Raw genomic sequence first — 27612 nt, 5'->3', positions numbered from 1 at the left:
AACATGATGCAGAATTTAAAACATTTGTTATATTGAAATAATTGTAAGGCAAATGTACTTTCATTTGACTTGTTAAAATTAAATCACTGAATAAAATTTTGAATATTTTTAAAGCTTTATTTTTTTTAGACGCTTGACTTAAATTACTTGTACAGTGTTTTGAATAAAAGAAGCAATTACATAAACTTCAATAAATGTTTCAGTATATTTTGTAAATGTACAACATCTACATACAGTATTTCATCAAGGAACTCTGTTTAATGAGATATTTGTTAAATGATCACAGCTGATGAAACAAAACTAAATATCTGTAGTCAAAGAGTTTCTTTCAGGCATGTAATGAAAGTCAACACCAATATTGTGCAAGGCAAAATCCACCTCCTGCTGTTTCACACACTGATCAGAAGATATGAGATGAAACCTGTATTTATTTTAACTTTATCCTTCTGCATTTCATTTTATTTTCTTTAGTTGTATTCACTTTGCTGCATTTGTACAGTTCTTTTATGGACTGCATGACCTCTTCTGTCTTTAGCGTGTATATGATGGGATTCAGCATTGGTGGTATTGTCTGAGTCAGAGAATTGTTAATTATCTGGAAGTTTGGATGCAAAGGTGTTGTTACAGATGCAAGGACATTGCACAAAACTGGGAGATAAAAAATAGTCACCAATATGAGATGTGAGGTGCAGGTTTTTATGGCCTTGATTCGGTCAGCACCGTGAGCAATCTTAAGCAGAGCCACAGAAATGCAGAAATATGAAATAATGATCAGTATGAGTGGTGTGCAAATCAGGAGCCCATAGGAAATTTTACCCATCAAAATATTTATGGAAATATCATTACAAGCTAGTGCACAGATAGGGGCATAATCACAAAAATAACTATTAAGTACATTAGACCTACAAAAAGATATTCTATTCAGCAAACCTACAAGTACAGAAAAAAATATCACAGACACAATCCACATCACCCCTACGATCAGAAACATTGCTGGTTTGGTTACAATGGCATGATACCGTAGAGGAAAACAAATGGCAACCAGTCTGTCATAAGCCAAAGCGAGTAGTGTCAAAGACTGCAGATTCATAAAATGATATACAAAAAACATATTTGTTAAACACGCTTCATAAGAAATGTCTTGGTGATCAAATAAAAACATGTCAATGATTTTTGGAATCAAAGCTGAGCTTCCACAAAGATCAGAAAGTGCCAGATGAAAAACAGCAATGTATTTGGCTGTGTGAAGTCTGCGGGCCAAATACATGATACACATGATAAATGAATTCCCCAAAACAGTTACAACATACACTAAAGACAAGAACACATAGTAGTATTTTGCATGTGGAATATTAGAAAAATCACTGATAAAAAATGTTGCAGGTCGAACAAAGGTCAAATCTGTTGAGGAGTTTGATTGCATGGAGCTCATGATAACTGCTCTCTGGCTTTTGTTTCACCTGTGATGAAGAACTGTTATAGAAATACACAAAATACCAGAATATTCCCATAATGATCTGATTTCCAATCACAATGATTAATGAATAAAAATTCTTAATGTTCTTTAACATTACTATTAAACTAATAATACATTGTTTACAGTCATTGTAGTAAAATATTAGAGAGAAACAGAGGAAACACATTGTGTATACTCTACCTTTCCTAAAGCAGCCAGAATGACATTTTCTAACAATCATCAGACATATTTATATTTGATCATGAGCTTGGGACTTTAGTTCATGCATCAACCCTTTTCCCTATAGACTTGAACAGGCTCGTCATAAAGGGCAGACTTTGGGGTGCTGGGAGAAGAGAACATAAAAATTTTATTAAATAAGTACATAGGCAATTATGGCATACTGTTATTTCATATAATGTATTGCATAATGTATTACAATGCAGAGGTGCAGATAACTGCCACTTTTTGTAATAAGTAATTAGTAGAATATCCTGCTATTTTAGAATAAATACAATTTTGCTATTTGCAGTGTAAATAGCATATTACTTAAAATACAGCTATTTTCACTTAGTCTAAATAGCATCTATCACTAAATAAATATGCTATTTTTACTCAGTGTAAATACTAAATTAGGTTTTATTAACAAAGTTCGGGAGGAGCATGTTCGGATAGACTCAATCAATGGTTAGATGTACAGTATATATACAGCAGTCTCACCTCAAATCATTGATAGTCTTGCAGCAGTTTGGTAACTTCTTAGGTCTCAGCTCTGCTACCATGTCTCAACAACTAAGCACAATTCATTGACAGTCTTGCAGCATCCCCCCACCACCCCTTCTCCACACTTTTAGTCCTTAAACATTTACATAGGGGGGAGTACTCTGGGTTCGAAATAGGCTTTATCACATGAACCCGAACCCCAACCCCCAAATATATAATGAATTTATATTTTTATGATCTAAATGAGAGTGTATTTTATATGTTGATATGTAGGCTACATATTAGTGTTCTAAGAATCTTCAGTAGTCTTACTGTACATCAGCACCCAATCCAGTTACATTTGCAAAATACCATGCTTTTAGACAAAAGCCCCTTTCACACTGCATGTTGGACCGGAAAATTGCCTGAATATCCTTGATCCCGGGTCGGGACCTAGTAACATTACCGGGTTCAGTCCTGGAACGAGCGCTGTGTGAACAAAAGCCAGAACTAATGCGTAAAGGGTGTGTCATAGTTATGACACACGTTATCGCGCAACTTTTTTACCAGGTGTTCTGAAGGCAGATTAGCATTCGGGATGAAAAAAATATGTGAAAACTGTAATGAAGCAGAGATCAGTTAGTTCCTCACTCTCTGCGCTGACGGACACATAATCCTTATACGCCATATTTCGTATGTCATTTCTGCCGTGACATTGCAGAAAATAAAAAACATCTCTAAAATACAATTCCGTGTTGCTCATTGTCACGTGTAGCTGTCGCGGGTGGTTAGGACAAAAACTACATGGAAAAGATACTTTTAATTGTGTAGCCTCACGTCTGTTTGGAACACACAGTGTTACAGTTTAATCACCCCCAAAAAAATATAAGAATAAAAATATTAATGCTAACAGATCTAATGATTGAATATGCAATTAGGGAAAGTAGAGAGAAGAGATCCAGTCTGGGGAGTAGCAGGAACAGTTGATTTGCATGGCAGACAAAGAGATCCAGATTTTATTAAATATTCATAATTGTTTTAATAAAAACAAACTACTCAGGGAAAAAAAATCTAAATATTCATCGTGTGACCATCTTTTGATTATTTTAACAAAAGCCTGAAAAGCCCAGAGGCTCACAAATTTCCTGCCCTCTCACCCTCTCCTGCTTCCTCATTCGCGGTCGTCTAGCGGTCCCTATGCTCGCCCTAACCCCACCATCCATGCGGTGCAAGCTCTATGGGACTGTATTCCCTCCTAGCTCCCTCCTCTCCACACTGCCCCTCTGTCCACTGGTTCCTCCGGGCTCCCTAATCCCTCCGGCTCAGCCTTGGTCTGTCGTCGACCATCCTGTGCCTCAGGACTCCACTCCTACGGCTGCATCTCGTCCCTCTGGCTCCTTCAGGTTCCTCCAAACCTTTGGCTCTTCTTCAGTCCTCTGTCTCTCCGGCTCAACCACGGCCATTCCATTGCCCTGGATCATCAGCTCTCCATTTCCAACTTGGGCTACACGGGGCCCTGACTGCATTGGTATATCAACTACCTCTGGTTTTTGGTTGTGCTGTTAGCCATGAGGAAGTTTGGACTGTTGATCCAGGGCAAACACTTGTGTGATTCTGGTGTATATTAACACTCAGGGTGGTAGATGAAATCATGTTCCTTTGTCCCTCTCAGTTAAAATCTTGTTCCGAGGGGAAACAGTATTCTGGCAGGGGCACCCCTTCTGTCTCAGGGGCAGGGCACAATTTGGCATCTGCTTCCAGACCTCCGGACTCTCCTTGTCTGGCCCCCAGGGTGAGACGAGAAGCAATTCAGAGGGATACAGTCTCTCAAGCAAGAGTTACCTCTGCTAGTTGCTATATGCCTTAAAGTGGCACCTTTTCGCTGCACAGTGTTCTTCCAGAAGCGGAGATCCACTGAGATGTCATGTTGGTTCAGTACTCTAAAAAGACCAGTGTTAATTTCGTTGACGAAGACTATGACGAAAAATATTCGTCAACTAACCTTTTTCACGGACGAAAACTAAATAAAAACTAAATAAAAAGTCAGATATGATGACGAAAAACGTGACGAAATATAACTGACACTTTAGTCAACGAATAAAAATTAGACGAAAATATATGGGAGGGACGAATGGAGAAGAGATCCAATCAGAGCGAATCTTTGAGGGTAGGTTGATCTATGCAGAAGCAGCCGAGCCATTTTAAAAAGTCGCGGCAAATGCAAGCGCCACAGCTAAACAAACGCAGCAGCAGTTACACAGAAAAGAGAACAAAGATGAGTTTGCAGAAATTCGCACAGTTTCGAGGACGTTTTCATAACAGTTAAGTTGTTTACACAGGGAACTACACTGCGACCTTTTGAAATGCCATTTGGACCCAAATTTTTATGGGGTCGTAAATGTATCACTGATTATTTTTGTACCTACTTATGTGTAATGCTATGTTTTAATATGAGCATTTATTAAAACAGAAATGTGTATTTTAAGAATACGTTTTATAACGTGCTCCGAGCATTCAACGCATCAAGTTGGCTTCAGCCCCGCGCTGCGGGAACGCTGAACTGAGCAGATGGTTACGCGCAACACTTAACCGAGATCTCCTTCAGGACATTTGCGTCCTCCTGCACCTGAACGAACAAATACAAATCGCATTTTAAATAAACATAAGAAAAAGAGCGAAAAGTGAAAAAGCTCAATTCAGCAGCGCGGTGTTCTGGTGTTCAGGGAGCAAGCAGAGACGCGTCTCAAAGTCTTCTTGCTTTTGTACCGACAACAAATACATACTAAATATGTCGAAATACCCGTCTTGTAAAGTGTGTTCGAAAAAGTCTGTAGTTATGTCTTCAGTGAAAGTAAAGAGTTGGAAAGAAATCGGATGCGTATTTTTATAATGGATGCATTTGTCTCTTAAAGTGACCGCGCCTAAGTTACTAGCTCTGCTGTCAGTGTCTTTAATGTATGAAAATGAAAGTAAATCACTCACTGCTCTTGATTTAATTACTTTGTAGTTTTAACAAGAATTTATCCAAAGTCAATCCAAAAATCAGATAGAATAGATTATATTGTTTTACTAGTGACTAAAAAATAAAAAATAAAAATAATAGGGACCTGACCATGTTTTGCTTAAGTTTTTCTTTCTTTAATTGCTAATGCAACCTTTTCACACCACAGACTGAACCAAATTAAGCATTGCATCTGACATTATCAAGATGAATTTGTTGTTCTGACACAGTTTAATCCTGAGTTATTGTCATATTTTATTACCAATTTCTAAACTACAGGCAAATAAACTGTGATATTGTAAGAAACGTTGAAGGTGTCTGAATACATTTTGGTTTGATTGTGTATTTTATTTTACAGTGAAGACTATGCAGTGCTATTTTAAATGAACAAAAACAAACTTAAAAAAAATGTAAACTTTGTGTAAATAGCACAAATAAAGAAATTGAATGAACAAACAATACAAATATAATATATGTGGTTGTCTATTTCAATAATACTGTACTTCATCTTGAAAGAATGTCATATGCATTGCATATCATTCAGGACGAATGCATATCTTTTTCAGAGAGCATGTATATTTTTCATTGAGAGCAGGCCTTATGTTTATTTTATAAATACCATTCCATAACAGACTGATGGAAACATTTAGTCAAGTCAACTAAGTTGACTTTGTTCTACTAAAAAAAAAAACTAGACTAAGACTAAAAGACTTAAGACTAGACTAAGACTAAAACTCTTATGATATTTAGTCGACTAAAACTAGACTAAGACTAAAACATTTCAGATGACTAAAATGTGACTAAAACTAAATGGTGTGTTATTCAAAAGACTAAGACTAAGACTAAATCCGAATTCGCTGTCAAAATTAACACTGAAAAAGACCCATCTTTTTAACCTGACATGCACATATAACACAATCACTTTTCTATAATTCAAATCCATGAAAGGATTGTTAGTTCACATTAATTAGGTCAACTGGAATTGAAAACACTTCCCATTACACCCGATGTAATGTACTAGAAAAATGGCAACTATGCTAATATTAATCTATTTTATCCTTATACCAATGTCACTGTAGCCAACCAGATTCAGTCCATACCCAGTTAAGGTGGTCACTGAGATCCCTTGTATTCAGTCCTTATACAGTCCAGATGGTGGACCAGCACTTAGAGATGAGATTTACAGCCCTAAATGTCAGCGGAGACCATGTCAACTAGACAAGCTCTAGAGACAGATCTCCTGTGAAGACCTTGTCAACTAGATGGCCACCGGGGCAATACCACAAGCACCAGATGAGTCTTCTGCTCAATCTGACCTGTTGCAGTCTGAAAATAAACCACACCATGGAGGTTTCATCTGGCCAAGGGTTTTTTTCTCCATTTCTGTCACAAATGGAGTTTTGGTTATTTGGCAATGTTGCCTTTGGCTTGATTAGCTGGGGACACAACAATGAACTTACATTAACTGATAAACAGACTGTTTTCTTCAGTCCTCTTATATTATCAGCACACATTTTTCCTGTTTAACACTGTAGAGCTGCTTTAACAATCTGTATTTTTTACAACACAATTTTTTTTAATTTTTTTTTTACAATATCAATAGAGGTGACTTGAACTGACCTTGGTGGTTTGCAAGTGATGTCTCATGACAAGGCAGAACTAGCCCTGTACATATACTTGAACAGTACACAGAGCTTTAGGAGATCTGGCCAGCTTTTTGTCTGCTTTGGAGGACAGCAGAAGGGGAAGGCTGTCTCCAAACAGAAAATGGACCACTGGATCATGGATGCCATTCTGTTGGCCTATCAAGCCCAGTGTATACCATCCCCACTAGAAATAAGGGATTACTCCACCATGAGTGTTGCAGCCTCCTTCGATTTAGCAAATAATGCCTTGTTGGAAGTGTAGGATATGGCACCTTGCAATGGATGCCGAGCTACCATATCCTTCAGCAGACATCTGTAGAGGTGTGGCTTGGCTACATCCAACAACTTTGTTAGATGCATTAGATTTATAGACATACATCTAAATGTAAATGTCTTTTAAAGATCATTATTTCGTTAATTTCGTCAATGAAGATGAGGATGAAAAATGAAAAGATGAACATTTTTTCTATGAATAAGACGAGACGTTGATGAGCTAAACCTAAAATACTGTAGGATTATTAAAACTACAATATAATGAAATTTTTGCCAAGTCTTCATTTACAGGACGAGATGGGACTATAATGTTATTTGAGGACTACCGGACATTTCAAAATGCATCCTATAATCTACTGTCTTGTCCTTTATATGTGTGTCCTGTCATTGTATTCAGTGCTCAAATACACACACATCAGTTCAGTTCAAATGTTTATCATATAGAGTATCTCGCGTAAATATAGTCAGTTATAGATTGAGTGAATGTAAACAGGTGGGCAAAAACTGAACGTGTGTCAGTATTACATGCATGCCTTCCATCCAAGATGTTAAAAAAAGTTGCTCCCTTTTCACTTCTGTTTAAAGGGATGGTTCACCTAAAAAGGAAAATTGTCATAATTTAATAAAGTTTTTCCAAATTCAATTTCAATCCAAATTGGGATAAAGCTTAATTGATTTGATCCAAAGAGAGAAGTAAATGTAGGTAACTGCACTTTGACTAAACTAATGACAAGTTGAGAAAAAATGCAATTACTTTTCGTAGACTAAAACTATACTAAATCTAAAGTCAAATAACTGAAATGACTAAAATTAAGCAAAAAAAGACTTAAGCATTTTCATATCAAAATAAAGACCAAGACCAAATGCCTGTCAAAATTAACCCTGAACAGAATAAGCTGATATGTTTTAATGTAAAAAAAAACTCCCTCTTGTTACGTAGAGATGTGGGGGCGTGTTTGAACGAGGTGTTTTAGTCTGGATCAGCCTTCTCTTTTAGATAGAATAAATCATTTTGTGGGAGACTTTGAGCTTTGTAACTGCAGATCTTACACATGCACAAATAGCTACATAACACACCAAAGAAAAGGAAAAATAGAAATTGCATAATATGACCTTTTCTCATATGATCTGTTTTGTGAATAAGTTGTTGCACTGCTAAAATACTGTCAACCCATTATGTGTTGTTTAATGTGTGAGTTCATAGATTAAGAATTTTATTATATGGATGGGGTTGTGTAACTGCTTGTAGGTATTGACTGTTTTACTTTAGTTAAACACAGATTAATATAATGATTCAGTTCCCTGAAGCATGTGTCTCCATTACATGATCTGGGATCTCATGATTTAATTCACAAACTGAGGTCCACAATCAGCAGAACAAATGCCAGCTAATGTTTCATTCAAGGTGTTTGTTCATAAGGACAATACACATGATGCAGAAGCATATTCAAAACATTTGTTATATTGAAAGAATTAGACATGTACCTTCTTTTGACTTATTAAAATTAAAATCACTGAATAAAAGTTTGAATATTTGTAAAGCTTTATTTTTACAGCCTTGACTTAACTTATTTGTATTGTTTTGAATAAAAGAAGCAATTACAGAAACTTCACTTAATTTTTAAATATTTTTTCTCAATTTATAACACCATTGCTGTTACAACATCTACATACAGTATTTCATCAATCAACTCTGTTAAATAAGATATTTGTTGAATGATCACAGCTGATGAAACAAATAACTATATATCTGTAGTCAAAGAGTTTCTTTCAGGCATGTAATGAAAATCAACACAAATATTGTGCAAGGCAAAATCCACCTCCTGCTGTTTCACACACACTGATCAGAAGATATGAGATGAAACCTGTATTTAATTTATTTTATCCTACTGCATTTCATTTTTCTTTCTTCAGTTGTATTCACTTTGCTGTGTTTGTACAGTTCTTTTATGGACTGCATGACCTCTTCTGTCTTTAGAGTGTATATGATGGGATTCAGCATTGGTGGTATTGTCTGAGTCAGAGAATTGTTAATTATCTGGGCGTTTGGATGCAAAGGTGTTGTTACAGATGCAAGGACATTGCACAAAACTGGGAGATAAAAAATTGCCACCAATATGAGATGCGAGGTGCAGGTTTTTATGGCCTTGATTCGGTCAGCACCGTGAGCAATCTTAAGCAGAGCCAGAGCAATGCAGAAATATGAAATAATGATCAGTATGAGTGGTGTGCAAATCAGGAGACCAAAGGAAATATGACCCATCAAAATATTTATGGAAATATCATTACAAGCTAGTGCACAGATATCACACATGTCAATGATTTTTGGAATCAAACCTGAGCTTTCACACAGATCAGAAAGAGCCAGATGAAAAACAGCAATGTATTTGGCTGTGTGAAGTCTGCGGGCCAAATACATGATACACATGATAAATGAATTCCCCAAAACAGTTACAACATACACTAAAGACAAGAACACATAGTAGTATTTTGCATGTGGAATATTAGAAAAATCAATGCATGTATTCCACGGTTCCATGTTCCTTCCGGCAGCAATTGTGAAAATATTAAACTAATAATAACATAGCGTACAGTCATTTTAGTAAAATCATTAACAGAAAATAGACGAAACACATGGTTTATACTCTACCTTCTCTAAAACTGCCAAAATTACATTATTCTACCAGTTATCAGACATATTTACGTATATTGGATCATCTTGAAATAATTAGGTTTAAGTATGTCTTTTTTCCATGGTATGAACAAAATAGAAATGAAAGTTATGGGTATGCTAATTAGACAAACTAGCAACTTCAAGCTAGCTGGCTAACATCTACAATTAAATTACAAAATGTTGCCTTTGATTTCTGTTAGTCTATTTTAGGCATTTCATATTGTTCATATTTCTATTTGTTGAAATAATTACTTGTCACTGTAGGCATAGTTGTAAGAGTAGCTCATATCTGGTCTCGTCAATAGGCAATTTTAACATATTCACTCATAAAATACCTACAAGGCAATTCAACATCTCCATTTATTTATCATTAAAATTTATTTACTACTTATGCCAATACTTATCAGTATTTGTGTTGTGTTGTGTGGCAGGGTGCAGAAATCTAAAATCTCGCCTAGGACTTTCAGGGTATGAAGAGATTTTCAAATAGTGTAACTAAAATGATCATGAAGAACACTGCCCATCCTAGCCTTATGTGTCGGGAATATAAAATAATTCAGCTGTGAAAAGAGGGTTCTGGGGGACAAAAAAAAAAAAAAAAAAAAAAAAAAAAAAACTTACCACAGACAATACGGTTTAAGGGGAAAAAAAGTTGTTCCAAGCCACATCTTCATTGTTTTTATGGGACCCATTAAATAATAAAAATAACTCTAGCATTTTAAATCTTGTCCAGAGTCTTATGTTTGCAAATACGTTCTGAAACAAGAACTACCCACAAAATGTCAAACATCCATATTTTTTTAAAACTCACATGAAAAAGATATAAGATGTACTTTACTAATGAAATAACGCACTTTAATATGGGATGTTGATGTTGTAAAGTATAATAAAATACTGACTTTCACCACACTTATTCTGTTATGTATTTATATGACTTAACTTTTTGCACTTCAAAGCATATAACATAAAAAACTATTATTCTAAACATCATGAAGATATAGTAACAAAAGAACACTGAAAATAAAGTTATTTAACTTGGGGGTGGGGAGCTATTATTTAAATGCGATTTGTCTTTTCAGAAGTCTTTTCACAGACACCATGAACTCCTCTGTCATGAATGTGTAGATTATAGGGTTAAGCATTGGAGGAAGCACAGTGGTCAGAGAGAGATTAAAAATCCTTGTGTTAGCATTTATAAATGATGATAGAGCATATGTAAAGGTGATGGGCACATAAAATATAGCCACTAATATTAAATGAGCAGTACATGTCTTTGTGGCCCTATGACGATCTTGTGGAGTTGTGATTTTGAACAATGTCACAGCTATGCATGTATATGAAAAGATAATAAAAAATACTGGAAACCCAAGGATGATCGCTGGGAACAAACTGGCTATCACAGAACTCGGGAAATTATTGTTACAAGCAGAACGATATATAGGCCCATGATCACAGTAGAAACTGTTAACAGTGACTATAAATTTGCAGAAAGAAAGTCTGCTCATAAAAATTGCTCCAATCATTGTTAGTAACATTGCTATTGTCCATGAAGCACCAATTATAACAAGCATTGATCCATGGGTCACAATCATATGATACCTCAGTGGTAATGAAATAGCAACTAATCTGTCAAAAGAAAGAACAGTGAGAGTTAGTGACTGCTCTGTAAAAAATAACATATTGGAGAACATATTGGACAAGCACAATCCATATGGTATCAACTGATTCCCAAACAAAAATGTATCCAGTAGCTGAGGGATCACAGCCGTACTCTCACAAATGTCTGTCAGCGATAAATTAAAGACCGAGATATATTTAGGAGTGTGGAGATTTCGATCCATAATGATAACAAACATGAGGCAGGAGTTTCCAAGCAAAGAGATAAAATAGACAAAAAACAGAAAAATGTAATAGTATCTCATGTGAGGTATACCAGACAAACCAGTGATGTAGAAGTAAGATGGAATAGAAATATTCCTGTTTTCAGTGAAATCAAGATTCATGGTAAGTTCATTCACTGATCCTCCATTCATCCTGTCTAGGCAGAAAATAAGTATTTATTTATTTTATTTAAGACAAGAAATATATGTTGGCAGAGAAATAAAATGTTCTAATGAGTTTTATATAAAGCAATTATAATACATTTATGTAATCATTAAGGTTATTGTGCATCATTAAATACTTGTACTCACAGAAAAGTGAAGAGTGGATCTGATGTATAAAACAGACAGCACTGTAAAAAGACTTTCCCTGACCTGTTATATATTGAACTGTATATCCCTCAGTTGATCGATTACTACAAACTCCAAGCCTCAATGGACTTGTCAGCTGACCAATCACCTAACAGAGCAGGCACCAGTACTAATCAAAAGAGGGGAGAAACTGAAGCCTATTTGTTGCTACATAACGACTATGCTAAGTTGTCTCAAAATTCTTAAAAGAAACAGAAATATTATCCTTTACAGAATGATATTTTTAAAATAGAGTTTTGAAACACTGCTAATATTAGCACTTGAAATGTTCCCTTGATCTCTGCGTTCTAAACATCCCAAAAGCTTGTTTTGGCAATCCGAGCCAGCAGAAGAAATCACGGTGTCCTGGTTTGTTTTGTGACCCCCTCTTCATATTATTTTATTGTTCCAAGAGATTTTACCTTTCATTGTTGTTTAATAGCTAACGGCATGAATCCAACACTAATAATCATTCACTTCATTATCAGATGGCTCTTGTAAATGAACAGAGATGTGAACAGACAAATGCACCAATAGTGAGGATGGAGGCCACGGCCATGTGAAAGAACATACAAAAGAAAGCCCTTTTATACACACACAAAAACAGATCAGCTAAAAGAACTTGCCTTTGCCATGTTTTTCCGGAACATGGATCGTAGCTCTTAAAGGTCCCATTCTTCGTGATCCCATGTTTCCAACTTTAGTTAGTGTGTAATGTTGTTGTTAAGACTATAAAAAATATCAGTAAAATTCTAAAGCTCAAAGTTCAATGCCAAGCGAGATATTTTATTTAACAGAATTCACCTACATTTTTGTTCCAAAAAAATCTCTTCCGGTTTGTCACAAGTTTCGGAAAGTTTTTTTAGAGTATGGCTCTGTGTGACGTTAGATGGAGCGGAATTTCCTTATATGGGTGCGCTCCCATATGGCAGAGCAGAGAGAGGCTGAGCACAGCCTGATCAGAGCGAGAGCGTCGCGAAAAATCACAAAAGAAGTGTGTTTTTGGTTGCCAGGGCAAGACAACCCTGCACAGATTACCAAAAGAGAAACAGCATTAAGGGACCAGTGGATGGAGTTTATTTTTACAGAGCATCAACGGAGTTGTGCAAGTGTTTTTGTTTGTTCCCTGCATTTCGGATTGCACATCGTTTATTTCTTAAGGATAATGCAGTCCCAACGGAAAAGGGTCACGATTGTGTGTTGGAACTACATGCGGTGAGTAAAACTGCTTCAAATATCTCTGTGTTGTTAACTTAGCTATCAGCGCGTAAGCACATCAAGTAAACAACATGCGATGTTGTCATCAAACTGCACTTTCCACATGTAATTACCGCTTAAAAAAAAAAAAAAAAAAGACGACATAAAGTGGAACTTAGTCATTTTCCAAAACCGCTAAGCAAATATATACAGTTTCAGTACATACCACATAGCATACCGCCTTTGCTGATGCTGCTCTTGTTAAATTTCAGCCTCTGGATCTGTTTCACAGCTTCCAGCTCTCAACTCAAAAGCCTACTGGCGCTCGTGATTCTTTAGCTCCGCCCACACGTCACGCCTCTAGGCGCTTGTGTTTTTCCGGGAAAAATCGGTACAGACTATCTTTCTCTTATGAATATAATAAGACTAAAGACTTTTTGGAGTTATGAAGGATGCAGTACTACTCTATACACTGTAAAAAAAAACTGTAATTTTACGGAATTTTACTGTTTTATTTTACAGTTTTTTCCACGTAATTTTGAAATACAGTTTAAAATTGTAAAATTACAGAAAGAGACTGTAAATTTACATATCTTATGTAAAATCACATGAAAAACATGTCAATGTGCATAACGTCCCAAAAATATTTTTGAAGATTTATTTCACATAATGCGCTATATTTATATGTAGTATGTGCAGTATGTGTGTGTGTGTGTACGTGTGTGTGTGGCATTAATAATATAATGCCATATTTTTTAATAGATTAAAAATATAAATAACAACTGTACAAAAGTTAACGTTCATTATTATTATTATTATTATTATTACTATTGATATAATATGTTGTATATGTAGCCTACATTGCGTGTTTGCATAAAAGAGCAGGTTAATCCTTTTTTGAACAGGTTTGTTGAAAAATCCTTCTCGAAAGAATCGTATTTCCAAAGTACTGTCAACTGACCACATCTTCTTCCGCTTGTCAAAATAGTTCTGCTCAGTTTGGTGTTTTATTACGGATTTATTCTCATAGTACCGTTTCATAATTTGATATAATAATATAATAATATGCTGATATTAAAATTAAAAAAAATAAAAAATGTAATATTCGAACTGAAGGAATTCCCGCCCTAGCGCAAGGACACATTCTCCTCCAAGCACGCAGTGGAGCTGCTGCGCGCGCAGAAGGAATAACTCGACCTTCAGTTTCACGGTCAATCTTCAATCTGAGGCGAAAATAAGCAGGTAAAGTTCATGTTTTCTCATTTTGGTCATTACTAAATGCTATTTCTACTATATATGAGTTCTAAAATTTAGAATGTTTACCTTTTTGAATCGTTAAACCAGTATTTCAAACTTCGGCGCTGACCAGTGCCGTTAGTCGTTAAGTGTGGGTAACGTTAACTTCTAATGTTATTTTGTCCCTGAGGGAAAAACAGGCTTACTTTAAGGAAAGTCGTTAGCTGGTTGTCTACGATACTGTTATTAAATATTATTATCATTTGTGGTTTAAGAACTCATAAATTTAACAGTTAGCTCAGTTAATGTTAAGTTCGAATATGTAGATGTTGCCAACTTTACCGAACTTCGACGCATAATGCAGTGTTTTTAATCAGTTTTGATATACATAATAGTAGGCGTCGTCTAAAAGCAAAAAAAAAAAAAAAAATCATATTTTTCGAGGCGAGATTGGATGAAAATTCTGAATTTAGAAACAGACTCATTAGGACCAGCGCTTAAAGTGACGCGCGATTTGAAACGTTATGTTCGTCTGCATTTCTCCCTCTTCAAGCACTGGTTATTACGCTTGTATAATGAAATTCACTTAACTACTTTAATTTGTCTGCATGTTTTACTCTTTTACTTCCAGATATAGTCTTATTGAGGGTCTGAAATATCGTTACAGTCAGTATTTAATCACTTTTTAATAAATTATTTCTGTTGGTTACCCTTTATATCTGTCTATCGGTTAAGCAAATATTTAAAATATTAAAAGTGTTTCAAAAAGCTGGTGAAACCATTGACCAGTTAAAATTGTGAATGAAAAAACAATGTCTGCAGTGTGTCATCTGAGAATTCATATAACCTTGTAATCTTGTAATCTACGCCTAGGGAAAAAAGTTTCACAACTTCTGTTTTAATCACCCTTCTATAATTAAAGACTGTTATAGCTTATAGGGATTATTGATAGACTCACTGATAGGGATGAACAGGTGGCGCAGATAAGGTTCAGAACCATAGATATAAAACATTTATCAATATATTTCTTTGTATTTTTGTAGATTTCCTTAAAATTTCACATTTACATGCTTTTTTTCTCCTTACAGATAAGTTCAGTGAGTGCTAAAACCATGGTCAACATGAAAGGGTGAGTTGCAAAATGCAAAGATGTTCACATATTACACTTGTAATAGTTGTGGTGTTTATGGTTTATGAACTTTATGTTTTCTGTTCACCCAGTCATAGTTAACGACCACATCACCATCTTCTGCAACGCTCTGATGTTTGCTTCATACAACTGCTTGAACATTTCATACCCAGGAAACCAAGGAGAAACGCAAGAGATTGTGCAAAGGTAAAAACACACACTCATACACTCACTCTCACACATATCACACTCACACGTGTGTTCTCACACACACTCACACTTTTTCAACACACACTGAATTACGCATCCTTACATACACTCACTCTAACACACACACTCTCACACACAGTCACACACGCACCCACACACAGTCACACATGCCTACTCACACACACAGACACTCACATACACGCAGTCACACACACACATCCTCACACTCACATACACATTCTCTCACATGCATTCTCACACACACACTCAATGTCACATATGCATCCTCACACTCTCACATATACACACGGTCACACACACATCCTCAAACTGACACACTCTCACATACACACACTCACAAATGCATCTTCACACTCGCACACTCACGTCCACATTTGCACACATGCATCCTCACACACACACACACACACACACACACTCACTCTCTCAAATGCATCCTCACACTTACATACTCTCAGATACACACACTCTCAGAAACGTTTCCTCACTCATACACACACTCTCACACGCATCATCACACACACAGTTACACAGTTTCACATACTCTAACAAATGCATCCTTACACTCACACACTCTCACACACGCATCCTCACACACACTCTCACACACATTCTAATACAAACATCCACACACTCTAACATAGACAGTTACACATGCAACCTCACACACATTCTCTCTCTCACACACACACACTCTCACACGCATCTTCACACACAGTTATACACTTTCACATATTCTTACAAATGCATCCTTACACTCACACACTCTCACACACGCATCCTCTCACACACACTTCCTTATACAAACATCCAAACATTCTCACATAGACAGTCACACACACTCTCACACACACTAACATACTCTCACACGCATCCCCACACAACCTTCTAGGGCTGCATAATTAATCACATGCGTTTTTCAGGCGTGTCTCGTCATTAAAGTCGGTCCTGTGATTAGTAGTAAATATCCATCACCTGTTTTCAAATTAAGCAACATTTAATAAACAGAGCTGTAGTTCACTGACAAGCTATGCAGTATCCTGTTCATAATCTAATGCGATTCATCTGCAAATGCATCTGACAACTGCATGTGGTTAATTGTGCAGCGCCACATGCATCCTCACACTCTCATCCTCACACAACACACTCTCTTACATTGTCACAACCTTCTTAGTCTGCCTCACACACAACTACCTCTCACATACTTCTTCACAACATCCACCACAAGCATGCCCTTTACAAGTTCTTATTGTTCTGCTTTTATTTTAAATATATTCACAGCATATGGTACAGTCCATGTTTTATTACTAAATATGTTTTTTTTACTCAACAGATTCCTTTTTAAGATGAACCCCGAGAAGGGATCGAAAGTGGAGAAGACCACATCGAGAAAGAAATCAGCAGTCAGTCCAAAGGTTCTTTCACTGATTAACAAGATTGCGGACTTTGAAAGGATGGAGTAAAACTTGGAGTGTCAGATCTTCCTACATTGCCTAGCAGAAATTCTTGACAGTGTCAAAGACTTAAAATACTTGCTGATTATTTGCTTTCATGGTTGATTTTTTTTTTTTTTAATGCATCATCTGTTGTCAAGATGAATTAATCTGTTCACAGGTGGTTCAGTTTTAAGGACAAATTAATTCTTATTTTTTATTTGTTTACCAATTTGCTATATTGTTGCAGTTTTGAACAATTCTTTTGTGTGTTGTTGCAGTTATTAAATATATATATATATATATATATACATATATATATGAAGAGTTCAGATGCAAAAGCCTCTAAATGCCATCTGAAATTTTCATCTAAAATTTGGATTTTTATCAAGCTCCTATATTTATTTTCAGTTATTTCACTTTAATAGTCTGGCAATGGACCTGCACATTGCCATTAAAGTAAAATGACTCAACTTAAGCATAGGAGCTTGATAAAAATCCCAATTTTAGATGAAAATTTCAGATGGCATTTAGAGGCTTTTGCATCTGAACTCTTCATATATACTGTTGCAGTTATGAAAAAAAACTGAATTGTATGTGGTTGCAGTTGTGATCTAATTTAAACTTTTGGGCTTATTTTTTTATTGGAATATTGTTGCAGTTTAGCTATAATCTCTATACTGGTATATTGTTGCAGTTTTGTACAAAGAATATTAGTAAATTGCAGTCCTGAACAAACTATTTGTATATTCTTGCAGATTGGTCAATAAATTATTAAAACACATTTTTGCACTTACGGCTGATTATTTGAATTAAAGCAGTGTTCAAACTTTATGATAATTTAATGGTTTTTTTCTTATTAACTTTCCACAATATTTATGTAAAACATCTTATCAAACATTAAAAGCTGAAGAAAATACAGAAAATATGTAAAATTACAGCAAAAAACTGTATTTTTGAATTACGGAAAATTACTGTTACTTAATGTGCACGTTATTTAACGGTAATTTTCCGGCACCCCAGCTGCCGGAATTTTACCGTTTTTTTACGGGATTTTTTTTTACAGTGTAGGTACTCAAGATTAACAGGATATTGAGTGAAAACGAGCATTTCACCCCCCCTTTAAGTAAGGACCAAAAGAATTACACACTAACATTATTACACACTATTGTTTTAATAACAATGAAAATTATATTTTTAATTAGTATTTAATGGATTACAGTAGTTTGTTAGTGTTAGCATTTGTTGTGGGTTTATGGAGTCATGGTACCCGTTATCTGGCTTTTACAGAACTTGTATTATTAAATCAAGTTTAGAAATGCGTAACATTGAAGCATATATTATTTAACAAAAATAATAAGTCAATACAGATAACAACAGTGTATGTCTAACCATGTTTTTAAAATTTGGAAAAAGTGTTCATTTTGGAGATGGGAATATGATTCTCCGTTTAAGAAGCCTTTTCAAAGAGACCTTGAACTCCTCTGTCTTTAATGTGTAGATTATAGGGTTAAGCATTGGAGGAAGGGCAGAGGTCAAAGAGAGATTAATGATCCTTGTATTAGTGTTTATAACTGTGTTAAGAACATATGTAAAAGTGATGGGCACATAAAATGTGGTCACTACTATTAAATGAGCAATACATGTCTTCATGGCTTTTTGACGGTCTTGTGGGGTAGTGATTCTAAACAATGTCACAGCTATGCATGCATATGAAAAGATGATAAAAATTACTGGAAAGCCAAGAATTAGTACTGGGTACAAACCAGCTATCACATAGCTGGGGAAATTATTGCTACATGCAGAACGATATATAGGCCCATGATCACAGTAGAAACTATTTATGATGACAATCACTCTACAGAAAGAAAGTCTGCTGATGAAAATTGTAGAAGCAATTACCATAAGCAGTGCCACTGCCCAAGTAACTCCAAGTATAACAAGCATTGATCTGTGAGTTACAATCATATGATACCTCAGTGGCAAACAAATAGCCACTAATCTGTCAAAAGACAGAACAGCAAGAGTAAAGGACTATGTTGAAGTAGACACAAAGACAGAGAACATGTTAATCAAGCACAAAACATACGGGATCAACTGATTCCCAAACAAAAACATATCCAGTAGTTGAGGGATCACAGCCGTACTCTCACAAATGTCGGTGAGTGATAAATTAAAGACAGCAATATATTTAGGAGTGTGAAGAGTTCGGTCTAAAATAATGACAAACATGAGGCAGGAGTTCCCAACCAAAGAAATAATGTAGACAAATAACAAGAATACATAATAGTATCTCATGTGAGGTATACCAGAAAAACCACTGATGTAGAAATAAGATGGAATGGAAATATTGCTGTTTTTAGTGAAAGCAAGATTCATGGCGAGTTCACTCACTGATCCTGTGTTCATCCTCTCTGGGTAGAAAAGCAGTATATTATTAAACATGGTTTCATTACATTTTCTTCTAAAACAAATATTACAACTACAGACTCTGAGAATAGATATTAAGACTACATTATAATGTCAAATAATTACGCACTTTTATACACACACAGAAACATATACATAAACACATTAAGCTCTAAAAGCACTTTTATAGTTTAGCATGCACCTTAACTTCCATTGTCATATTAAACAAAATGAATATATACATATACATATATATATATATATAAAATATGCAAGATTTTGTATAATAGATGCTACAAATTCAGTGGTTTACTCACTTTAAGAAAGATACAACAACAGAAAGTTTTGCTCTAGCTAGTACAGAAACTGCACTGTAATAAGACTTCCCCAGACCTGAACTATATATCCTTCAGGTAAAGATGGCAGTCCTCTACAGACTTGTCGGTTGACCAATCATAGCACAGATCTAGCATAATTGGATAAATCAGAATCAGGTACACTGACTAATCCACAGGGATGTGCAAAACTGCAGTTGTGGAGGGAGCCCTTAAACTACAAAAAGTATGGAGGCATCTGTTGTTTTACTGGTGAGGGATCACATTTAAAAACAACCTCAGATTTGGCAACACTGGTTGGCCTTTACTACACAGAGCCATAGTTCACTGAAAATCAACACAAAATCTATTTGAAAATTGCAGGCGATTCTTTGTCGATTTTGAAAGTGATTTTGTGTAGCTTGTTGGTGGACTATGGCTCTGTGTAGTAAATGCAGCCCCACCTGAACCAGTGTTGGCAAGTCCGCAGTTGTTTTTCATGTCCTCGGGTTGAAGTGACCCCAATACCAATAATGTGATGTTTAGCCCCTAAAATGTGAATTTTACCAAGGCAACCCTGCAAAAAAAGGTGTATTTTAACCTCCGGATACAATTTTTATCGGGGAACCTCCTAGAAACGCGATTGGGCTAGTTTTGAGAAGCAACTGGGCAGGATTTGTTTTGAAAACCTGGCAACCCTGATCTGAACACACATGCTTGAAATATACTTCTAAATCACAGGAGTGCCTTTACTGCATTCTATTTTTGCACAGCCCTATAAAAAAAACATGCTGTATATTGTAAACATTTTATAAAACAACACAAATGGGGCAAAATGCATTTTAAGTTTAGAAAGATTTTTAGTCTCCCCCTCCCTTGCCTCACAGTGCTTTGGTCCAAATGCCTGCTTTTCTTTTTTACATCACCTACACAGACGCACAAGACCTGTGAGCGAGATATCAATAATTGTGGATCTCCAGTAAAGTCATTATTTTTTCTTTATGATACCAATGTATTTTCTATGAGTCATCTATGTTCGTAATAATAACTTTACCTGCTTAACGGAAAGAGATGCCAGGTGTTCACAACAAAACCCACCCAGTTGCTACTCAAAACTAGTCAAAACTAACTGCGTTTTGAGGGGCTAAAATGCACATTATTTGGGTGGCATCAAACCACGATGCGGACATGAAAAACTGCCTGCGGCAACAAGGATAATTTAGCCCAATTTCATGGGAAAATCATGGACTTGGCAACACTGTAGATAGTATATTAGTGGATAGTAATGACAACAACTGACATTGACTGGTGCAACCAGAACAGCTTGACATTGTCTCATTTGACATTGTCTCCCTGCTGCACTAAAAACAGTACAACTTTCCTCTGCATGTATATATTAGAGTTGGGCATAGATTAATTTTTTTTAATCTAGATTAATCTCACTGTGATATTGAAATTAATCTAGATTAAAATGGCTCATTCGAATTCTGCCGAAGGCATTCAGAATATGTGTGCTACCCAAATAAAATTGACAAACTAGGTGGTGCATTAGAAAAGGGGCTCATCTCCTTGTTTTCAAAATGCATCACAAAGTGTTTGAAAAAGCTGTAAACTAATTCCACATTGCACAAGGTGCAAACAACCTTGCGCCTGTTTCACACCAATGTTTAAGTTTTTTTCAGTTTTGCAGGTGACAAGGTACGGAAACCAAATAATTAAATTAAAAATAGCACTGGATAGTCTTCAATGTAAAAATGAAATATACAATCAAACCTACATTCATACACCTTCAACATTTCTCACATTATTAAAGTTTTGCTATATATATAAAAAAATTATATCTGGTGTCTGAATAATTTTTGGTTTGACTGTTAAAACTACAAAGTAATTCAGTCAAGAGCAGGGAGTGATTTTCATTTTCATTTTCTTGGATTAACATTACAGCAGCCAGTAGCTAATTTAGGCGCGGTCACTTTAAGAGACGATGAACGCATCCAATATAATACACATCCCATTTTTTCCCTCAATTGTTTACTTTCACTTAAGAAATAACTGACAGTTTTTTCAAGCATAATTTCCAAGGTGGATTTTTAGACATATTTTGTATGTATTTGTTGGCACAAGAGCAAAAATAAGAAATTTGATGTTCAAGTGAGACACCTTTCTCTGCGTGAGCCCCGAACACCAGAACACCGCGAGTACTGAATTGGGCTCTTTTACATCTTTTTGTTTGTTCAAACTGAGAGAGAGCGCGCGCACGCGAGGGAGAGAGAGCGCGGGAGAGAGAGAGAGCGCGCGGGAGAGAGAGAGGGCGAGCCCCGGCCACACGCTCCCCATCTTCAAACGCGAGGGCTGTCTGCGCTCTCTCCCTCATGCATATTAATCAATTGACACGATGGTGTCGATGTTTAAATCATTTAAAATTAGAATGTAAGTGTGCTCACCGCATTTTTGTTTGTAAGAAAAAAATGTATTTCATATCGCAGAAAAATAAAATAATCGCAATGTCATTTTTTCCCAATATCGTGCAGCCCTTATATTTATATATATCTTTACAAGCACAATTTTAGCTGGAATTTTTCTTAGACAAAATTGCTTTAAGCCCTTATACAGTCGTGAGTTTCTCCATTTTTCTCCATTTTTATAGTTAAACTCCATGCATGCGAAAGAGCTGTTGGATCTCAGTCTGCTCTGGATGCCTACATCATTACCGACCCACAGTACTGCATCTCACCCATAGCGGAGGCGCTGAGAAGCAGAAGAGGGGTACGTTGGGAGGTATCTGGGCTAGGCTAATGGCTAACCCACACCAGCCAGCTATCCCCACCATCGTACTAGCTATTGAGAGTGAAGAGTCACGTGCCGATTTGGGTTGATTTGGGCAGGGTCTGAGCCGGTCGGCCATTATGGCAGGATACGCTATCGGTTGCCAGGAGCAATGCCTTCAGAACTTCACAGAGGCACGACTAAACATTTCAGAGCTCTTTAATTTTTGCGCATTTATTATTTTGGCGGAACATAGACGGATCTACGAATACGAGAAAAAAAAAAAAAAGGAAGAAAGTAAAGCAATTTGGGGTGCTCCGATCACGATCGGCCGATCGTTATGCGCATCTAGAGAAGATGCACAAATCCACTTCATTTTCAGCGTTTTTTGGCGCATCTTCTCAGTTAACAACGGCTCCGTGTAGTAACAGCTGCTCTATGTGAAATCACGCACCTGATGGAATTAACTTTCTTCCTTTTTTTTTTACATCTCTCCCAGCTCCAAGAACAGGATCAAGGCACTAAATGAACTGTACCAGCACATCAGTGAGCAGCAGACAACCCATCCTGATGCTTTTCTCATCTTAGTTGGGGATTTAAACCACGACCATGATCTCCCCAAAATACACCCACACATTGACTTTACAACATGGGGTAACAACACTCCACACGCTTACTCCACACAGAGAGGAACTTACAAGGCTCTCCCCCACCTTGGTGCCTCAGACCATATCATTGTCATGCTAATTCCTGCATACAGACCGCTCGTTAAAGTCACCAAACCAGTTCAAAACATATACAAGTGTGTCCGGAAGGGTCATCAGAGGCTCTTCAAGACTGTTTTGACAGCACTAACTGCAATATGTTTAAGCAGGCTGCCACATACAATAACACCACATATCTCCAATAGTACACCGAGACTGTCACCACCTACATCACCTACAAGTGTATTGATGATGAAACAGTCAAACATACAAACAATTATGGACTACTAAAATCCCCCAGCTTGGATCTGTCACAGCACAAACTCCCCAACTATTGCAACTCACTTGAAGAAGTTAAAGCAAATGGAAACACCATATACTACGCAGCAATCATCCTTAATTGAAGAAATTTGGCAAAACATCTCTGGAGAGAACCTCATATTATTAAATTCGAAAGTGTTTTCCATATTTGGATCAACATTTGTGAACGCACATTTTCTGCAATATCGTGCGTCAGGTCATGCTACCGTTCGCGTCTTACAGACTGCATCTTAAAGCCTCTTATACTTTTCTGCTTTCCGCTATGGACCGCTAGGCAGGCATGATGTAAACATCGCCATCGGAGAGTGTGTACCGAGGCTCTGAGCAGACGACCGCGCGGACAGGTGCACGTGGTCAGTACTCTTCAAAAGCACAATTGCACATGTTCAGGCAGTGTGAAGAAGCCCATTGCCAATCGAACCAATCAGGCCGGGCTCGGGCTTGTGTGGTAAATGAGCGGTCAAGTAATGGGTTTCGATTAGCATGAGAAAGATGCGAAAATGTATGCTGATTAGTTGAAATGGAGGCTTGCCTCTGATGATTACATTTTGGTAGCACCAGCATCTAAAGCAAAGTCTGAGGTTTGGAAAAGTTTTGACCTGTTTATAATGAGAATGACAACGCACCATCAGTGAGGACAGGAACGCGCTGAAGACATCTACAGTGGATTCAATCATTTTCCTCCACAAAAACATGTAGACCTAGCCTAATCTTGGTGAGTAAATGTTTTTCAAATAATATCTAAATATTATTTGAGTCTTAAATGCATAATGTAGACAGAGTAGGCTATATAAGCTAATGTTGGCATTCTTTATGTCAGCTGCTATGGCGAAGCAAATCCAGCCGAGCTTTTATCTTAATTCATTTAGTTATTGCCAAATACGCATCTTAATTTAGAATTGATCTTAATTATTTTAAGAAAGACTTGATTTTATTGGTACGTCGGCCTATTTATATACTAAATGAGCCTATACCTAGGGCTATTTATAGAGTGCTGAGATGTTATGTTACAGAGGACTGATTTTATTTATTTGTTCAAACTTCCAAGTGACCTATTACGTTAGTCTTGTATAAATTATGTTAAAACATGTATATATGACTCATTCCTGACAAAAGGCAAAAAAGCTGTTGTGCGTGCTTACATTTAAATAATGTCGGGCTGTAAATGGGTTCGGGCTTTTAAAAAGCTGTCAATCTACTTGTGGGACTCGGGCCGAAATCTGTCGGGCTTAACTTTTAAGGCCCGATTACAGCTCTAATAGAAAATCGAATCGAAATTGAATCGATTTGAGATCTTGTGAATCGAAATTGAATCGATCTGGAACATCTGAATCGATACCCAGCCCTACATTACAGTCCTGCTGTCTCCATCCTGCTTCAATGACTAAAGTCCAGTTGCACTTACTTCTATTTTCATGAAGTGCTTTGAACGGCTAGTCATGCACCATATCATGTTTACCCGCCACTTTCCCAGGACCCCTTCCAGTTTGCATATCGGTCCAACCGCTCGACTGATGATGCCATTGCCATCCACTCAGCACTCAAATTTTTTCTAGAGAAAAAAGGATTAATACGTCAGTATGCTGCTCATAGACTACAGTTCAGCATTCAACACAATCATCCCTCAACAGCTCATTCACAAGCTGGGAGAAGATGAAGGAGATTGTTGTTGACTTCAGGAGAGTGCACACTCAACATGTTCCTCTGACCATCAACGGTGCAACTGTGGAGAGAGTGAGCAGCACCAAGTTCCTGGGTGTGCACATCACAGAGGACCTCTCCTGGACCGACATCACCGTAGCACTGCCCAAGAAAGCACAACAGCATCTCCACTTCCTCTGTAAACTGAGAAGTGCCAGAGACCCGGCCCCCATCATATGCACCTTTTACAGAGGCACTATAGAGAGCATCCTGACTAGTCACAAATGTCACAAAAGGAGTGTTTTTGGTTGCCAGGGCAAGACAACCCTGCACAGATTACCAAAAGAGAAACAGCATTAAGGGACCAGTGGATGGAGTTTATTTTTACAGAGCATCAACGGAGTTGTGCAAGTGTTTGTGTTTGTTCCCTGCATTTCGAAGATGCTTGTTTTACAAACAAGGCCCAGTTGGACGACGGATTTGCGTATCGTTTATTTCTTAAGGATGATGCAATCCCAATGAAAAAGGGTCACGATCGTGTGTTGGAACTGCAGGCGGTGAGTAAAACTGCTTAAAATATCTCTGCCTCCTTGTTAGTGCGTCCGCCTCCCATCGGAGACCCAGGTTCGAGCCCCGCTCAGAGCGAGTCGTTGCTGCTGCTGCTCTCGTTCAGTTTCAGCCTCGGGATCTGATTCTGGATCATAAATAAACAGCTGAATCTGACTGTTAGCCATGGTTTATTTTGGATGATGGTTTTTTCCTCAAGGTAAAGTCAGAGCCGTTAAATATGTTTTTCAATGGCTCTGGGTAATGTCAAAGCTTCCAAACGCTCTCAACGCAAAAGCCTACTGGCGCTCGTGATTCTTTAGCACTGCCCACACATCACGCCTCCAGTCGGTCGTGTTTTTCCCGGGAAAAATCGGTACAGACTATCTTTCTCTTATGAATATAATAAGACTAAAGACTTTTTGGAGTTATGAAGGATGCAGTACTACTCTATAGGTACTCAAGATTAACAGGATATTAAGTGAAAACGAGCATTTCACCCCCCTTTTAACTGACTCATAAAGCATACAATGGCTCACAACCTAAGTACACTTGGCTTTAAGCCAAATAGCCCAACTGTTAAACAAGTCAGACTCTGGTTTTTGGAAACTGAGTGTATAATCCAGGGTTATTTTGCTCAGGCAGACTGGGAGGTGTATAAAGTTACAACCATATTGGATGATTCTTCCATCAGCATAAAGGAGTATGCAGAATGTGCGAATGGGTACATCAGTACTTGTGTAACCCCCTAAAACTCAGGGGGGTACTTCAGGGATTTCTGAGCTAATTGAAAATATCACTTTTCTAAGTTCGTTCTAGGAGCTTTGGGGTATTTTTTTTCCTTTTAAACCAAAATCTCAATTTAAATGAACAACTGAAATATCACGTGGAAAATATAAAACAAAGCCACAGACAAGAATTCGATTATATTCACTCTCCAAAAAAAAAATAATTGAGCTTGATAACAATATAATTATAACCCAAGGAAACTGATTTCAAGTTTGGAAAGAAAGAAAAAAAAGTTTCAGTCCAAATGTAGTGTGTAAACAACAACAAAAAAATCTCAGTCCTGTGTGATGTGTGGAAAAAATAAGAAGAAATGTCTCAGTCCTACCACTTCACGAGGAATAATATTCAGTTAATCAAGTACGAAGGAAAGAAGAGCTGATGAGTTGATGGAGTATGACGAAGAGAATTTGTCCCAGAGGAATCCACTCAGATGATTCAGGTCCAATTGTATCACCGAACATCAACAATATCAGAACACATAGATAATTCCTAGTAAGAGAGATCACATGTTTTTTTTTTTTTTTTGAGCGCTAACAATACACTTTTACCTAAATCAGTTTAAGAGTAAGAGTTATAGGTGTATACATTTGCAAATTCACTCAACATTAGAACAAACGCAAGCATTGCACACCTCGTGCTCTCCTTGATTAGCAAAACTAGCTTTATGGTGCTATGCTTAGCTGCTCTAATCTTCACTTCCGATCACATGCACGATTTAACCACATTTTCTTTGACATGAATACATTCTGACTGGTTTTGCTCAAATAAAACAACATGACAACAACATATCTCGTTACAAACAGAATACACTCACCAGAATGTCTCAGAAAACAGTCACTGAAAACAATGTGTTCAACTTCTCTTCCACAGTGTTTCAAGTTCAACCTCCCAACTGACATAAACAATAAATCAG

General features: G+C 36.9%; 3 protein-coding genes and 1 long non-coding RNA gene across 4 annotated transcripts; 1 reads left to right on the top strand and 3 right to left on the bottom strand.

Moving 5' to 3' along the window:
* Positions 1-171: 171 nt before the first annotated feature.
* On the bottom strand, positions 172-27612 carry LOC128021026 (olfactory receptor 51E2). The gene is made up of 4 exons (XM_052607899.1): positions 27514-27612; positions 27025-27188; positions 1658-1802; positions 172-1460 (listed from the first exon to the last, which is right to left on the bottom strand). Exon 4 carries the CDS (start codon positions 1430-1432, stop codon positions 428-430), a length of 1005 nt encoding a protein of 334 aa, XP_052463859.1. The 5' UTR covers positions 1433-1460; positions 1658-1802; positions 27025-27188; positions 27514-27612; the 3' UTR covers positions 172-427.
* LOC128020636 (olfactory receptor 13C2-like) lies at positions 3514-11785 on the bottom strand. Its single transcript, XM_052607248.1, has 3 exons — positions 11158-11785; positions 8994-9370; positions 3514-3717 (listed from the first exon to the last, which is right to left on the bottom strand). The coding sequence occupies exons 1-3, from the start codon at positions 11783-11785 to the stop codon at positions 3514-3516; spliced, it is 1209 nt and encodes a 402-aa protein (XP_052463208.1).
* Positions 13665-17513, top strand: LOC128021035 (uncharacterized). The gene is made up of 4 exons (XR_008185460.1): positions 13665-14422; positions 15505-15545; positions 15638-15752; positions 17110-17513. It is a non-coding gene; the product is annotated as an uncharacterized LOC128021035 (long non-coding RNA).
* LOC128021031 (olfactory receptor 8-like) lies at positions 18629-19603 on the bottom strand. Its single transcript, XM_052607906.1, is given in 1 exon segment — positions 18629-19603. A coding segment is annotated over 1 exon segment (960 nt). The 5' UTR covers positions 19589-19603.

This window comes from Carassius gibelio, chromosome A10 (genome assembly GCF_023724105.1).
Source record: "Carassius gibelio isolate Cgi1373 ecotype wild population from Czech Republic chromosome A10, carGib1.2-hapl.c, whole genome shotgun sequence".
NCBI classification, from domain to species: domain Eukaryota; kingdom Metazoa; phylum Chordata; class Actinopteri; order Cypriniformes; family Cyprinidae; genus Carassius; species Carassius gibelio.
This window is presented reverse-complemented; position numbering and strand designations above follow the sequence as displayed.

What these genes read in the sequence shown, in the direction of transcription:
- LOC128021026 (XM_052607899.1), bottom strand. Translation starts at nt 1,432, where the DNA reads ATGAGCTCCATGCAATCAAACTCCTCAACAGATTTGACCTTTGTTCGA.
- LOC128020636 (XM_052607248.1), bottom strand. Translation starts at nt 11,785, where the DNA reads ATGAATGGAGGATCAGTGAATGAACTTACCATGAATCTTGATTTCACT. An exon ending in TTGTAACAATAATTTCCCGA is followed by an intron (nt 9,371 to 11,157) that starts GTTCTGTGATAG and finishes TCTGTGCACTAG; the next exon opens with CTTGTAATGATATTTCCATA. An exon ending in AACACAGCAAAGTGAATACA is followed by an intron (nt 3,718 to 8,993) that starts ACTGAAGAAAGA and finishes CATGGCTAACAG; the next exon opens with CACAACCAAAAACCAGAGGT.